At 48.4% G+C, this 17,063-nt stretch overlaps 1 protein-coding gene across 1 annotated transcript in view; it reads left to right on the top strand.

Moving 5' to 3' along the window:
* The window catches only part of scn5lab (sodium channel, voltage gated, type V-like, alpha b), a 197,793-nt gene that overhangs the window by 139,820 nt on the left and 40,910 nt on the right, over positions 1-17,063 (top strand). Inside the window, exons 16-19 of the mRNA XM_078231635.1 lie at positions 1,643-1,769; positions 2,821-2,975; positions 6,094-6,267; positions 16,542-16,664. Coding sequence (XP_078087761.1) covers positions 1,643-1,769; positions 2,821-2,975; positions 6,094-6,267; positions 16,542-16,664 — 579 coding nt within the window. The remainder of the gene's footprint in view (positions 1-1,642; positions 1,770-2,820; positions 2,976-6,093; positions 6,268-16,541; positions 16,665-17,063) is intronic.

Below are 17,063 nucleotides of genomic sequence, written 5' to 3'. Positions count from 1 at the left end.
GTTGTGTTTATTTCTATTGACCACAAAGCGTTTGCTAGAATAGAGCTGGAGGTTAAAAGGGACCAGCACCCATTGAGCTGACCCATACCTTGCTCTGACGGGGAAGCTTGTTGAGCGTAGAGAGCACTAGACCGGGATAGAATGATGCTGGTGTGATGATTGGTGGATGATCCGGAGATTTGCAGCATTATCTTGGTGAATCTGAAAGGTTTCAATGGTGAGTTTTCATATTGAAGGTGAAGAGAATGATCCAGGGTCCCTAATTCATAGAATCATAGAATCCCTACAGTGCAGAAGGAGGTCATTCGGCCCATCGAATCTGCACCGACCAAAGTCCCACGGAGGCCTTACTTCCGTAACCCCACATATTTAGCCTGCTAATCCCCCTGACACTAAGGGGCAATTTAGCATAGCCAACCAACCTAACCCGCACATCTTTGGACTGTGGGAGTAAACTGGAGCGCCCGGAGGAAACCCACGCAGACACGGGGAGAACGTGCAAACTCCACACAAACAGTGACCCAGGCTGGGAATTGAACACAGGTCCTTGGCGCTGTGAGGCAGCAGTGCTAACCACTGTGCCACCATGCCGCCCCATGCCAATGGAGCAGCATGTTTTTTTTATTCATTCATGGGACTTGGGCATTGCTGGCTGCCAGCATTTATTGCCCATCCCTAGTTGCCCTTGTTCAGAAGGCATTTGAGAGTCAACCACATTGCTGTGGCTCTGGAGTCACATGTAGGCCAGATTGGGTAAGGATGGCAGATTTCCTTCCCTAAAGTGAACCAGATGGCTTTTTCCGACAATCGACAATGGTTTCATGGTCATCAGTAGATTCTTAATTCCAGATTTGTTTTTATTGAATTTAAATTCCACCATCTGCCGTGGCGGGATTCGAACCCGGGTCCCCAGAACATTAGCTGAGTGTCTGGATTAATAGTCTAGCGATAATACCACTAGGCCATCATCTCCTTTATATAGCCTGGATGGAAAACAATCATTAAAAGCTGTGTCACACGTTAGTAAAGTCATAAAAAAAACCAAAACAAGCACTGGCTTTATTCCTATTAAGGGAGAATTATGTTAAACCTGTATCAAACCTTGGTTAGAACACACTTAGGATACTGCGTGCAGTTCTGGTCACAATGTTATAAGAAGAGGCGTTGGAGAGGGTGCAGAGATGATTTACGAGGAAGCTACCATAAATAGCTGGGTTTACATACCGGGAAAAGGTTGAAAAGCTGGGTCTGTCTTGAAAACTTTAACTGTACTTATTAGTGTTACAAGTAGGCTTACATTAACACTGCAGTGAAGTTACTGTGAAAATCCCCTAGTCGGCCACACTCCTGCGCTTGCAAAACACTGTGCCACTGTGCTGCCCACTATCAGGTCCATCAGGTCTCCCCTCAGCCTCCGCCGCTCCAGAGAAAACAACCCCAGTTTGTCCAGCCGCTCCTTATAGCTCATCCCCGCTAATCCAGGCAGCATTGTGATAAACCTCTTCTGCACCCTCTCCAAAGCCTCCACATCCTTCCTGTGATGTGGTGACCAGAATTGGATGCAATACTCTAACTGCAGCCGAACCAAAATTCTTGTTGATGGATCCAGTCAGTGAGATGTGTGCTTTTCCCCTCTCTGTAGAAGATGGACGACCTCACCAGTTGTTCTGAAGCCAGTACCGTGGACTTAAGGAGCAAAGGAGATGACGATGAGCATGTCTCCGAGCAGACGGAGGAGGCCGTGGAACCAGACGACTGCTTCACAGAAGGTAGGTGCCACCCCAGCCCAGAGAGGCTTATGGGATTGGTGAGTGAGTCGGTATTGTGTAAGCTCTGAACAGAACTGAAATTCAGAAATTGGGTAATGCTGCCAGTCAGGGTCTGCAGACACCAGTGAAGCTTTCACATGAATATGAAAGTCCCAGTGGCTGCTGCCAGTGTAGGTGAAGGCCTCTGAGCTTCCATCAGAGGGTCATAGAAGCCCTACAGTGCCGATGGAGGTCATTCGGCCCATCGAGTCTGCACCGATTCATAGCCAGGCTCGCCCCATATCCCCACATACTTACCATGGGAATCCACCAAACCCACACATCCTTGGTCTCAGATGATGTGCAGACTCCACACAGATAGTGACCCAAGGCCGGAATTGAACAAAGGTCCCTGACGCTGTGAGTCAGCAGTGCTAACCACTGTGCCACCGTGCCGCCCTTGGATTTATATAATCATAGAATCCCACAGTGCAGAAGGAGGCCATTCGGGCCATCGAGTCTGCACCGACCACAATCCCACCCAGGCCCTAACCCCGTCACCCCATGTATTTATTCTGTTAATCCCCTGACACTAGAGTCAATTCAGCACGGCCAGTCAACCTAACCCGCACATCGTTGGACTGTGGGAGGAAAGCAGAGCGCCAGGGACCTGGGTTCGATTCCCGGCTTGGGTCACTGTCTGTGCGGAGTTTGCACGTTCTCCCTGTGGCTGCATGTGTTTCCTCCCACGGTCTGTAAGACATGCTGGTTAGGTGTGAAGGCGACCCCCCCCCCTCCCCCCACCCACAGCGCCTCCACCAACCCCCCCTTCCCTTCCCCCACAAGGCAGGATCCCCAGGGGCAGAGCGGGCAGGTCATACAAAACGTCATAGACATCGATGGGACCGAGAGATCCAGTCGGCAGCCAATGGCGAGCTGTCGGAAAACATGGTGCCAGGGTGGGAGGGGCGCACAGAAAATCCCACCCATTAGATGCATCATACACAGCAGTGTGGCAATGTGAGGACCAGTCACTGCTCCGCATTCCTGATCTGGCTACTCTTTCCTGCAGCTTGTGTTCGCCACTTTGCCTGCTGCCAGGTGGATATCACCAGCGGGTACGGGAAGATTTGGTGGAACCTGAGGAAAACCTGCTACAAGATCGTGGAACACAACTGGTTTGAGACTTTCATCATCTTCATGATTCTGCTGAGTAGCGGCGCTCTGGTGAGTTGCAACTGGCACATTCCTCATCAAAACATATTGTAGGGGAGACTCAAGAATAGCTTCTTCCCTGCTGCCATCAGACTTTTGAATGGACTTACCTCACATTAAGTTGATCTTTCTCTACACCCTAGCTATGACTGTAACACTACATTCTGCACTCTCCCCTTTCCTTCTCTATGAACGGTATGCTTTGTCTGTATAGCGCGCAAGAAACAATACTTTTCACTGTATGCTAATACATGTGACAATAATAAATCAAATCAAATCAAGAATTCTTTTCTCTGAGGGCCGTGAATCTTTGGAACTCTTCCTCAAAAGGCAGTGGAAGCAGAGCCTTTGAATGTTTTCAAGGCAGAACTAAATAGATTCTTGATAAACAAGGGGGTGAAAGGTTACTGGGGGTAGATGGGAGGTTACAGTCAGATCAACCATGATCTTATTGAATGGCAGAGCAGGCTCGAAGGGCCAACTGGCCTACCCCTGAACCTAACTCCTATGTTTGTACGAAAGAGCCAGTCCCATAATTGATGGGTCAAAGGGCCTCTTTCTGTGCCGTAATAGTCGATGATTCTCTGGTATTGAATGGTGTAGAAACATTGTAACATCCTGATTCTATGTTCTATGTTCTATGATTGATTTTATTCTCAGTTTATGGACAGGGAGCTTTCTCTGGCTTGTGTCTAAGGAAGGCTCAATCCCTTCCAGCAGAGCTGAGACAGGGACAGCGACTTGCAACAACAGATCTCCTTATTCTTTGTGTTGATGTGAAATTTTCCATGGGGGAAGGGGTTTGTCCAGCAGGGGGTGGGAACCAGGTGTAACACTAACACCAGTAATCCAGTGCAAACAAGGCACAATGGACTCCTCCATACTGTCACTGCCCAACCTGATAATCACAACCGGGGACTGTCAGTAATGATCGAACAGTCTGGGGTTCCTTTCTCTAGGGATGGGTAGGGTGGGGTTGAGAGGGAGGAGGAGAGGGAAGTGGGCAGGGAACGGGTGGCAACCTGACAGAGGTCTTGGAAATTAATAAGTTTATTTATTAGTCACAAGTAAGCTTACATTAACACTGCAATGAAGCTACTGTGAAAATCCCCTAGTCGCCACACTCCGGCACCTGTTCGGGTTACACTGAGAGAGAATTTAGCACGGCCAATCCAGCGTTGGACTGTGGGAGGAAAGTGGAGCACCCGGAGGAAACCCACGCAGACACGGGGAGAACGTGCAGAGTCCACACAGACAGTGACTCCCAAGCCGGGAAGTGAACCCGGGTCCCTGGCACTGTGAGGCAGCAGTGCTAACCACTGTGCCACCGTGCCGCCCTCTTCAAATTATGAAGAGATGCAATGCGATGGGCGCAGAAAAGATGTTCCTACTTGCGGATGGTACCAGGGCTCGAGGCCATAGATGGAAGTTAGTCACTTATAAATCCAAAAAATGAATTTGGGAGAAATTTATTTGCTGAGAGAGTGGTGAGAATATGGAACCAGTTAACACAATAGTAATCAGGATGAAGTGTGTAGATGCATTTATAAGAAATACAGATAGGTTCATGAAGAGAGGAATAGAAGAATTTAGAAATGATTGATTAATTGATTGATTTATTATTGTCACATCAAGTCATAGAGGTTTACAGCATGGAAACAGGCCCTCAGCCCAACTTGTCCATGCCGCCCAATTTTTACCACTAAGCTAGTCCCAATTGCCTGCGTTTGGCCCATGTCCCTCTATACCCATCCTACCCATGTAACTGTCTAAATGCTTTTTAAAAGACAAAATTATACCCATCTCTACTACTACCTCTGGCAGCTTGTTCCAGACACTCACCACCCTCTAAGAGTAAAAAGATTGCCCCTCTGGACCCTTTTGTATCTCTCGCCTCTCATCTTAAACCTATGCCCTCTAGTTTTAGGCTCCCCTACCTTTGGGAAAAGCTGTTGACTATCTACCTTATCTAAGCCAACATGTATTAACATACAATGAAAAGTATTGTTTCTTGCGCGCTATACAAACAAAGCATCCTGTTCATAGAGAAGGAAAGGAGAGGGTGCAGAATGTAGTGTTACAGTCATAGCTAGGATGTAGAGAAAGATCAACTTAATGCGAGATAGTTCCATTCAAAAGTCTGAAGGCAGCAGGGAAGAAGCTGTTCTTGAGTCGGTTGGTATGTGACTTCAGACTTTTGTATCTTTTTCCCAAGGGAAGAAGGTGGAAGAGAGAATGTCCGGGGTGCGTGGGGTCCTTGATTATGCTGGCTGCTTTGCCGAGTCAGCGGGAAGTGTAGACAGAGTCAATGGATGGGAGGCTGGTTTGCGTGATGGAGTGAGTTTGAAGGAAGGCAGGAGGAGGCTCATGGAGAAACAGGGTGGCATATTACGATGCTGTACATTCTCTATATCGTGTCTGCATGTGGATTCACAAACATCGAACAATGCTCTCGGGGCACAGTGCCACAGCGCTCAACCTCAACTGCTGGTGTGATGTGTTATTCAGGGTGCTGATGTCTTGCTCTATTGGTCTTTCTCCACCGACACCACCACCCCACACATCCCCCCCCCTCCCCCACTCCCTTCCCCTCCCCCACACCCCCTCCAGCTCCGCACCCCCCACCGCCAACACCGCGTTCAGGCCTTTACTCTCTAGAATTCAGAAGAATGAGGGAAGATCAAATTGAGGTACACAAGATGATAAAAGGTATGGATAAAGTAGACGTGGAGCGGATGCTTCCACTTGTGGGGCACTCTAGGACAAGAGGTCACAGTCTTTGGATAAGGGGCAGCAAATTTAAAACAGAGCTGAGGAGAAACTACTTCTCCCAAAGGGTTGTGAATCTGTGGAATTCGCTGCCCCAAAGTGCGGTGGATGCTGGGACAGTGAGTAAATTTAAGGAGGAGTTGGACAGATTTTTAATTGGTAATGGGTTGAAGGGTTATGGGAAGAAGGCAGGAAAATGGGGATGAGGAGCATATCAGCCATGATCGAATGGCGAAGTGGATTCGATGGGCCGAATGGCCTAATTCTGCTCCTATACCTTACCTTATGAATTTATGAACACACTGCTCCCCCCAATCTCAGTGCTCAGTTTGATTGTTAACTGGCTGTTTGTGCCCTGCAGACGTTTGAAGATGTTAATATTGACACAAGGCCGGTGATAAAAGTCGTGCTGGAATACCTGGACAAGGTGTTCACCTACGTGTTCGTTCTGGAGATGCTTCTCAAATGGGTGGCGTACAGTTTCAAGAAGTATTTCACCAATGCCTGGTGCTGGCTGGATTTCCTGATTGTGACTGTAAGTATGTGAGAGAATGGGCCCCAGTGCGTTTGACATAAATGTAGCAGATATTTCCGCTGTAGCTCTTTAATTGTCAGATCTGCTGCTTGAAGTACCATTGTTGTTTGGCATTTGTTTTTATTAAGGCTCTTCCAGAGGTGTTGTTATTCAATTATATCTGATTATATTCAAAGACCAAGTTCAACTGGAAGCACCGTGTTCTTTGATTTTCTATCTGAAGTTATGGGTTTGTACCAAGTGGGTATGGACAGTGCACAGAGCATTCGGCTATGGTCTGAGGTATAACAACAACAAAAAAATGAAGTAACAATCATTTTTGGCGATTAACAAACCTAAACATTCTGAAAGACATTCGACACTCAGAAGGTTAATCTGAACCACCCCAATTCAGTGATGTATGCCAATGACAAAGCATTCATCCTGGCTGTTACCCTCACTATAGTTCTTCTGACAACTTCACTTTCAATATTCTCCCCTTTTTTTTGTGAACCTGATGGGATGTTTTCAAACGCACATTCGGCCCATCGAGTCTGTGCCAAACCTCCGAAAGAGCACCCTAACTCAACCCAAACCCCTTAAAGTTTAAAGTTTATTTATCAGTCACAAATAAGGTTTACATTAACACTGCAATGAAGTTACTGTAAAATTCCCCTAGTCGCTACAGTCCGGTGCCTGTTTGGGTCAATGTACCCTAACCAGCACGTCTTTCAGGCTGTGGGAGGAAACCGGAGCACCCGAAGGAAACTCACGCAGACACAGGGAGAACGTGCAGACTCCACACAGATAGTGACCCAAGCCAGGAATTGAATCCAGGTCACTGGCGCTGTGAGGCAGCAGCGCTAACCACTGTGCCACCGTACCACCCTTCCCTAATTCCGTAACCCCGCGCTTTGCTGCTGGCTAATCCATCTAACCTACACATCTTGGGACACTAAGGAGCAATTTAGCATGGCCAATCCACCTAACTCGCACATCTTCTAACTGTGGGAGGAAACCAGAGCACCCGGAGGAAACCCAGGCAGACACGGGGAGACCATGCAGACTCCGCACAGACAGTGACCCAAGCTGGGAATTGAACCTGGGTCCCTGGCGCTGTGAGGCAGCAGTGCTAACCGTTGGCATTTCTCCAGCAAACAAGGAAGTTCTAGGATAATGGCAAAATACTGCGGATGCTGGAATCTGGAACAAAAACAGAAAATGCTGGAAAATCTCAGCAGGTCTGACAGGCTCTGTGGAGAGAGAATAGAGCCAACGTTTCAAGTCAGGATGACCTTTCATCAGAGCTGGATCACACAGTCCAAAGATGTATGTGCCGGTTAGGTGGGTTGGCCATGCTAAATTGCCATTTAGGATCCAACAGTGTGTAGGTTAGGGAGATTAGCCATGGTGAATGTGTAGGGTTATGGGGATAGGGCAGAAGGGATTTTGATGTGATTTAATTTGATTTATTATTGTCACATGTATTAACATACAGTGAAAAGTATTGTTTTTTGTGCGCTGTACAAACAAAGCATACTGTTCATAGAGAAGGAAAGGAGAGTGCAGAATGTGGTATTACAGTCATAGCTAGGGTGTAGAGAAAGATCAACTTAATGCGAAATAGGTCCATTCAAAAGTCTGATGGCAGCAGGGAAGAAGCTGTTCTTGAGTCGGTTGATAAGAGGTTTCAGACTTTTGTATCTTTTTCCTGATTGAAGAACAAAGAACAATACAGCACAGGAACAGGCCCTTCGGCCCTCCAAGCCCGCGCCGCTCCCCGGTCCAGGATTGAATCCTGAATCCAGGATCCCCGCCCAATTTTCCAGCCTATCTACATACTAATATCCTATCCACCGAGCTGTCCCTCACAGCTACGATGCTTTGTTCATTACAACCTATTAACTCACCCCCACCCCCCCATTCCAGACCATGTGATCTCCAGGGAGAGGCGAAAACCCAGAGTGAAAAACCCCAGGGCCAATATGGGGAAAAAAAAATCTGGGAAATTCCTCTCCGACCCCCTGAGGCGATCGAAACGAGTCCAGGAGATCACAATGGCCCTGATCGGAAAATGCTTCCCAACCCTAGTCATTTCCACTTCCACGAACACCATATGAATTCCCTGCCCCCGAGACAGGTTCCCAACTATCCGCAGTCTCGCTCTGTGAATGAAGCCTTGAAACGAGAAACAAGGAACAATTAGCCCGCGCCGCTCCCTGGTCCAAACTAGACCACTCTTTTGTATCCCTCCATTCCCACTCCGTTCATATAGCTGTCTAGATAAGTCTTAAACGTTCCCAGTGTGTCCGCCTCCACCACCTTGCCCGGCAACACATTCCAGGCCCCCACCACCCTCTGTGTGAAATATGTCCTTCTGATATCTGTGTTAAACCTCCCTCCCTTCACCTTGAACCTATGACCCCTCGTGAACGTCACCACCGACCCGGGGAAAAGCTTCCCACCGTTCACCCTATCCATGCCTTTCATAATTTTATAAGAAGGTGGAAGAGAGAATGCGTGATCATGCTGGCTGCTTTGCCGAGGCAGCGGGAAGTGTAGACAGAGTCAATGGATGGGAGGCTGGTTTGCTTGATGGATAAGGATGCTCTTTCAGAGAGTTGGTGCAGGCTCGATGGGCCAAAGGGCCTCTTGCTGCTCTGTAGTGATTCTCTTCCATGGTCCCGGAAGGAGGATATTCAGTCCATTGTCCCCATGCAATGGAGATGTCCAATTATTCCCTCTTTTCCCAGAGCTCTGCACATTCCTCACAGTTTCACCAATCAGGGCGGTCCACGTTGGTGTGAAACAAGCACAAAATGCCAGGGGAGATGATTTCAAGGTCCGCTTTCGTAAACAAATATATTTAGAACTGTTGTTGACACGAAGGGGAGTGCTTTGAACAGATCGAATTTCCTCGCCTTTCCATCTCAGCGATTACAAATGTCTGTTCACACCAAATTCCATGATCCCAATGCAACCGTGTAATGAATTGGCAAGAGAGAGAGAGACAGAGAGTTGTGTCGCTGTGAACAGCGCTGAAGTGGGACTATAATTAACTCTTGATTTTAACGCACCGAGGTGTGAGGTACAGAATACAATGTGCAGATGGGTCTGATCATTAGGATGGCACTTTTTCCTTATTAGCGCAAGGACAGCTCGCTGTATTGTAAATCCCGCGATGCTGTCTGTCAGCGAAGAGTTATTGTCATAAGAAGTGGGTCTCACAGCGCCAGGGACCCGGGTTCGATTCCTGGCTTGGGTCACCCTCTGTGCAGAGTCTGCACGTTCTCCCCGTGTCTGCGTGGGTTTCCTCCGGGTGCTCCGGTTTCCTCCCACAGTCTGAAAGACGTGCCGGCTAGGTGTATTGACCATGCTAAATTCTCCCTCAGTGTTACCCGAACAGGCGCCAGAGTGTGGCGACGAGGGGATTTTCACAGTAACTTCATTGCAGTGTTAATGTAAGCCTTACTTGTAACACTAATAAATAAACTTTAAATCGATTGCTGGGTCGGCCTCATCTGCGCTGGGTAAACTAGCAACACTTTGGCATAGGCACCTGACAGCAGGAAATAGCCAGATCCTGGAGACGTAGGAATCTTCGCCTTCAGTTCTCAACCCCAAGGCAGGTCCACAGCATTGCAATCCTCAAGGAGGCAGCTCCCGTGCCCATCACAGCCAGAATGGCAATTGAGACCTCTGCTCTGGCTCTTACACAAGTGAATATCCATTTACCCAGATAGACAGCTGAAGACATGCCTAGATTCACAACTGTTTTTATTGTGACGTGGGTTTCCTCTGGGAGTTCTGGTTTCAAAGAACAGAGAAAAGTACAGTACAGGAACAGGCCCTTCGGCCCTCCAAGCCTGTGCTGATCATGATGCCCCAACTAAACCACAAAAAAAAACCTTCTGTCCTTACTCGGTCCGTATCCCTCTATTCCCTCCCTATTCATGCACCCATCCAGATGCCTCTTAAATGTTGTTAATGTGCCTGCTTCCACCACCTCCTCTGGCAGCGCGTTCCAGGCACCCACCACTCTCTGTGTGAAAAACTTCCCCCTGCACGTCTCCCTTAAACTTTCCCCCTCTCACCTTGAACCTGTGCCCCCTTGTAATTGTCACTTCCACCCTGGGAAAAAGCCTCTGACTATCCACCCTGCCTCTGCCTCTCTTAATGTTTGTAATTTTTGAGTTGACTTCTCCCAGAATGATCCTCTGCGGTCTCTGCTGGATGCTCTTCCTCCTGTTTGTCACTGAAGGGGTCCTTCTGCTACCCACTGTAACGTCATGGTTACTGAGTCGACTTCTCCCAGAATGCTCTTCTGCCGCCTCTGCTTCTTCCCACACTCCAGTCATGTGTCAGTTAGGTGGATTGGCCATGGCAAAAATTGCTCCTTAGTGTCCCTAAATGTGCAGGTTAGATTGTTTAGCCAGGGTCACGGGGATAGGGCAGGGGGGAGAGACCTGGGGAAGATACTCTCTCAGAGAGTCAATGCAGACTCAATGGGCTGAATGGTCTCTTCTGTCCTGTAATGATTCTATGAATTCTCCGAACTCGCCTGTGGCTGGGATTCTCCAGTCTCGCTGCCGTGAATGGAGATTTGGCTGAGTGCCACATTCTCCATTCTCGCTGGCAGCAGCGGCAGGGTGTGCGAGATCAGAGAATTCCGGCCACTATACCTCAGTGCATACACTGGTTTCCACTTTTTCCTTCTGGATTCCCTCCCCATCCAGAAGAGAAACCCAACTAGGGAAAAACCTCACTGCTAAGTCCAAGCTTCAGTGAGCATCACTTGTTTTCAATTCACTCTTAAAGGGTCCTACATTTTTCACATGGTCAGAAGGCACCAACCTTGTTCACACACGCCATCCAACCAAGTGGGCCTCCAAGTTGTCTCAGTTGCTGTGGCAACATACATCTCTACACACAAGTTGTGCTCTTGAGCTATGGAGAGAGCCCCCACTTTCTTCCCATTGCATGGTTGACTAGCCAATCTCTCCCTCTCGTACTGCCTATTATTGGCTTTGGGACTATTGACTCTCAGCCTGTTTGACCGCATTATGAACGCACCTTCCTTGACCATCAAGTCCTGGGATGGGACTCAAACCCTCAGCTTCTGGCTCAGAGTCAGGGACACTATCCACTGTGCCACAAGCCCTCACCGCATAAAATTAAAACCTGAAAATAGAAGTGTAAGCAACCGGTTCAGATGGCGAGCATAACCTTGAGAAAATTATTCCCGAGTGAGGTTGCAAAGCATCGTCAGGAAACAACTAAGATGGGCATTGTGCAGAATGCCACACAGATCATCCAGACTTCACTGTCATTCATAGAAACATAGGATCCCTACAGTGCAGAAAGAGGCCATTCGGCCTGCACCGACAACAGTCCCTCCCAGCACCTATCCCCATAACCGTGCTAATCCCCCTAATCCACACATCCTGGACACTAAGGGGCAATTTACCACGGCCAATCAATCTAACCCACATATCTTTGGGCGATGGGAGGAAACCGGAGCACCCGGAGGAAATCCACGCAGGCATGGGGAGAACACGTAGACTCCACACAGACAGTGACCCGAGCCGGGAATCGAACCTGGGCCCCTGGCACTGTGAGGCAGCAGTGCTAACCACTGTGCCACCTTACCCTTGGGTAAACACAGTAAGAGTTTTAACAACACCAGGTTAAAGTCCAACAGGTTTATTTGGTAGCAAATACCATTAGCTTTTGGAGCGCTGCTCCTTCGTCAGATGGAGTGGAAATCTGCTCTCAAACAGGGCACATATGGTTGTCATTGGCCAGGATGAATGGGGCATTATGGATGGCCCCCAGTTAGCCGAATGCTCTGTGCAAATGGTATCCCAGCTGCCTCTGTGAACTATTGGGTGAAAGTTAAATTGATTCAGAATAGTTTGATAAAGACTGTTACTACATCGCTACTGTGCCTCAACTCCAGGTTTAATGAAGGTGCACACCAATATTGTACACATTTTAACATTACTGCCAATGCATGTGCTACTTTATGGAGTCCTGGGTAAAGTTTTGACATGCCTGCATGAGTTGTGCCTCAGTATTGACCTTTAACCTTTTTGAAGGAGTGAATTGGCACAATTTGAACTCTAACCTGAGTGGTTTGATTTAATTTTGGCCCCAGCCCCTCCCTTGTACCTATTTTGTACCCAGCAGGCTTCGGCCTGGTCCCTCTGTTTTGTCATTTTCCATCTCAGCGCACGCTCCTCCTTCCAAGTGAGTTTCCTTCAGCCCCCCTCCCCATCACCATCAGCACAGCTTTCTTAAACCACGCTGCTCAGGTTATTATCTCTGAATCCCAGACGACCGCCGTTGCTTAGTTACAGAATCCAACAAACCTGTGACTAACTGTGACAACAATGGAAAGCCGGCACTCCCAGAAGACATGTTGTTCAGCTTGCAGCAACTGAGGAGGGTGGACAGTCTTTGCAAATCGCGGTCAAGTGCTCCACCTAGCAGCCTAACCGAGCACCCGGGTAATTCACCCAGCGACGATATGTCAGCTAATCCCGCCAGCTAGGTTTAGGAATCCAACCCCAAAAGAACCATCCCACCCAAAAGCACCAAAGGAAACACTTCAAATTTACTTTGAGTTTTGCTTAAAATGATTGTTTTCTTCAATAAATCCAAGGGCGGCACGCTGGCACAGCGGTTAGCGCTGCTGCCTCACAGCGCCAGGGACTTGGGTTCGATTCCCGGCTTGGGTCACTGTCTGTGTGGAGTTTGCACGTTCTCCCCATATCTGCATGGGTTTCCTCCGGGTGCTCCGGTTTCCTCCCACAGTCCGAAGATGCGCGGGTTAGGTGGATTGGCCATGCTAAATTGACCCTGAGTGTTAAGGGGACTAGCTAGGGTAAATGCATGGGGTTATGGGGATGGGGTCTGGTTGGGATTGATGGTCAGTGCAGACTCGATGGGCTGAATGGCCTCCTTCTGCACTGCAGGATTCTATGATTCTACAAATCCAAGGGCGGCACGATGGCACAGTGGTTAGCACTGCTGCCTCACAGCACCAGGGACCCAGGTTCAATTCCGGCCTTGGGTCACTGTCTGTGTGGAGTTTGCATGTCCTCCCCATGTCTTCGTGGGTTTCCTCTGGGTGCTCTGGTTTCCTCCCACACTCCAAAGATGTGTGGGTTAGGTGGATTGGCCATGCTAAATTGCCCCTAGTGTCAGGGGATTAACAGGGTAAATATGTGGTGTTACGGGGATAGGGCCTGGGTGGGATTGTGATCGGTGCAGACACGATGGGCCGAATGGCCTCCTTCTGCACTGTAGGGATTCTATGATTCTGTGTTTGATTTATTTTGAGGCTCCATCATGACCTGTGTCCTGGTCGGAACAGAGATCTGAGAGGGAGACAAAGATCTCGTGTTACCACAGCTGAGCTGGACATGAAAAGGGATCACGGCAAACCATTTGACCAAAAGCTCAGTGCCACAGCAACTTGCGGGTTGCCAATAAAGTCCGCACATTTGCGATTTTGAGCCCCACTCCATGGATTTGACCATAGAATCTGGGCTGATGCCGAGGGTGAGGTTGGACATGCTCTCTCTTGATGAAGTAATTAAATCCAGGCCCTTCCTCTTCCTGCCAAGTGGATATGGAAACACTCCCCAGCACCTTGAAAATGCGGAATGTCCTCCCTGGTGTCCTCAACCAATGTCAATAAAAACAGGCTTCTTCTGCCCAGGATCTCACGGCTGTTTGCGGCACATTGCTGTTCACAAATTTGCAGCCACATTTCTGTCGACGATAACTACACTTCTGAAACAATTGATTGGCTGTAAAGCACTTTGGAATGTCCTGAACTGCATCAATGCAAGGTTTCCGTACCCTGTGAAAGGAATATTGTCATCACTGGGTTCTGGATGGAGTTAGATAGTTGAGATTGGCCTGTGTCGCTTATCAACTTTTTAATCAAGGGTCAGAACCATGGCGACGACTCGATCAAGGGGCCACTATAAGGAACGGTCCCAAATCACAGGGTCCGGGTAAGGATGAGTCAGGAGTTACTCCAAACAATGAGACCTTCATTTCAACCCTTCTCACTCGTGACATCCGAACGCTAAGGTAATTCGGCACACCCCATCCCCAGTTCCTTCCTTTCTCTCGGAGGAGAGCAAGTTGGGACGAGGCTGAATTCCAGCTCCGGATGGCACTGGAGGCAACGGATTTTCAAAGGGGAGAAGAAATGGCTCGAGAACCAAGACCATATGGGGGAGTCGAGCCTTTGTGTTTGCACCCATTTGGTAAAGTGGCTCTTGACAAAATAAGAAACAAGTGGGCAATTAACTTCCAAAGGTGAGATGACCTGGCCTTAACATTCTGTTGTCGGTGACCCAATATATTTTTTTAAAGGGCTCCCCATCCACAAGGCATAGATAGTTTCTACTTTAGCGATGAACCCAGAAGCTCTGATTGTTAAATGCTGCAATGTGACCGTGATTATAACTCCACCTTTTCCTAACAGTTTGAAACAGCAGTACCTAGATAACCATTCAATTCCGTTCCGTTCAATCTGCACAGATTTCTGTTCTTTGCCTTTTGACAAAGACTCTTGGTTACGACCAGTTTGTTGCCATGAAATCTCTCAGGACGCTGAGGGCACTGAGGCCACTTCGAGCCTTGTCCAGATTTGAAGGCATGAGGGTAAGGGCAACTGTCTATGTAGCTATGGCACCATGCTAACAGCAATGCCTGCACAAATACTAACACTTGGTGGAAGGCACAGAAACATTCACATCTGCACTCACGTGGTCTTCCTCTTATCTGTACGGTTTTTGGGGGAATATTTCCGCTCAGAAATGTTGCTTCACGCATGCTCAAAGCCAGATGGAGTCCTAACTTCTGTCTGTTACATGTTGCACTGTAAATATAAAGGATCTAAAAGACCTTTGAAAAGCCATAACTAAATTAGGCCCAACTCTATATAGATACGTCCATCAAATGCAATTTCCAGTTACCTTTCCAGAATGGAGAGGAGTGTTTTTATAACCGGTCGATGGATTTGCAGCTTGTTTTATGTTGACACAGTTCAATTTGATTTTGATTTTGGTTTGCCAGAAGGATTTTTCAATATTAATCCACCTGGTTTTAAAAGACCACTCAATGAGGCCAAGACATTTTAACTTGTACCAACATCTGCTTCAGTCACAAGGGGCTGGAGGCATTGGGTACCCTGTCCACCTTTGGGCCTATTGATGCCTCTAACCAGCTAATGTGTGGCTACTTACGGACCTTGTCTTGCCGCTGCTGGGGGTGCCTTACCTTCAGGTGAGAAGCCTGGCAGCTTTGGCGGCATGGGCTAGTGTCAGGCAAGGGGGTGCCCCTGGGCCCATTAGAGGCACCCATGCATCCCCCAACCATCCCCCTTTCGCCCCGCCGCACCCCACCTCCAAGATCATCCCTTCTTTAATCCACACCCCCTGACCGCTTAGATCTGCCCATGACCCCTCTCAACCCACTCCTGCTCCACCAGCCCCCGGTCCCACCAGGATCCCTGAGCCTGGATTCACCTGAACCCCTCTACATGGTGGCACTCATCTCCCCTCTCATTCTTTTGCCATTTATCTTAGACCTGTGACCTTTCTTTACTGAACATTCCTTCGGGGAGGGTGGGGACAGAGGCTGGAATTCTCCGGCCATCCACGTCGGCGGGATTCTGTGTCTTGCCGGCACATTATCCCTTGCTGTGGGTTTCCCGGGAGCCCAGGATGGCGTAATGGGAAATCCCATTGACAGCAGCGGGATCAGAAGATCCTGCCACCAGGGGAGAACGCACCGATGAGAGAAACGCTGAGAGGAGGCCCAAGAATCTTGCCCAGATTCTCCAAATCTAGCCTATCAAAAGAATTATATTCATTCGTGGGACATAGGTGTCGCTGGCTGGCCAGCATTCAATGTCCATCCCTAGATCCTCTTGAGAAGAATTCAAAGAATATCAAAAGAATTTGCACATTATCAGAGATTTTGAGCTCTCACGCAGTTGGAACAACATGTATAGACCTTTGGTTGGGATTTCATTGGCGCCTTTGTTAAAACAGCACTTTCTCTCTGCAGGTAGTCAAACAACTGACCGAGATTGGGGAAAAAAAACCTTGATGCTTTTCTCTCAGCAGGAACCAATCCAACTTTCTTTTCAGGTGGGAAGTGGCCTTCCCAACAGGTGGACACAGCCGCTCTCCACTCAGTGTCCTATCGGACTGGTAGGATGTTTGATAATGGAATGGCTTCTCGTCTTTTTTTGTGTTTCTATGTAGGTCTCTGTAGTCAGCCTAACGGCTAATGCCTTGGGATACGCTGAACTAGCCGCAATAAAATCCCTTCGGACACTCAGAGCTTTGAGACCATTAAGAGCCTTGTCACGATTTGAAGGGATGAGGGTAAGATGGAAAGAAAGAAGGCCCAGTGTCATGTGGTTGATGCATGGGGGGCAAAACCGTGCCCCTACATATTATTCATCCTCCGACAAAATGGATGCAATTGTATGTCGAGTCGCTTAACCCTTTAGCAGGCCTGGTTTGGTCACCTCATGCCAAAACCCAATATCCTTGTAGCGGTAGGGTGTTTGTGACATAACCCTTCCCCCCCACTTTCCTGTCTATCTATTGATTTGGAGTGACCTTTCTGTTACTGGGCGATGGTATTGGGCAGCCAGTAACAAAAAGGTGGGTGTTTATTATGGGTTTCCCCCAAATAAGTGGGCAACTTCCTGCTGAGATTTAGGAGCGAGGGGAGGGGATAAATTTGTACCTGGGAGCACTGAATCCCTAAGAAACACC

Source organism: Mustelus asterias, chromosome 2, assembly GCF_964213995.1.
Source record: "Mustelus asterias chromosome 2, sMusAst1.hap1.1, whole genome shotgun sequence".
Lineage (NCBI taxonomy): Eukaryota > Metazoa > Chordata > Chondrichthyes > Carcharhiniformes > Triakidae > Mustelus > Mustelus asterias.
The sequence above is the reverse complement of the archived record's forward strand: the minus strand, read 5'-3'. Positions and strand labels throughout refer to the sequence as shown.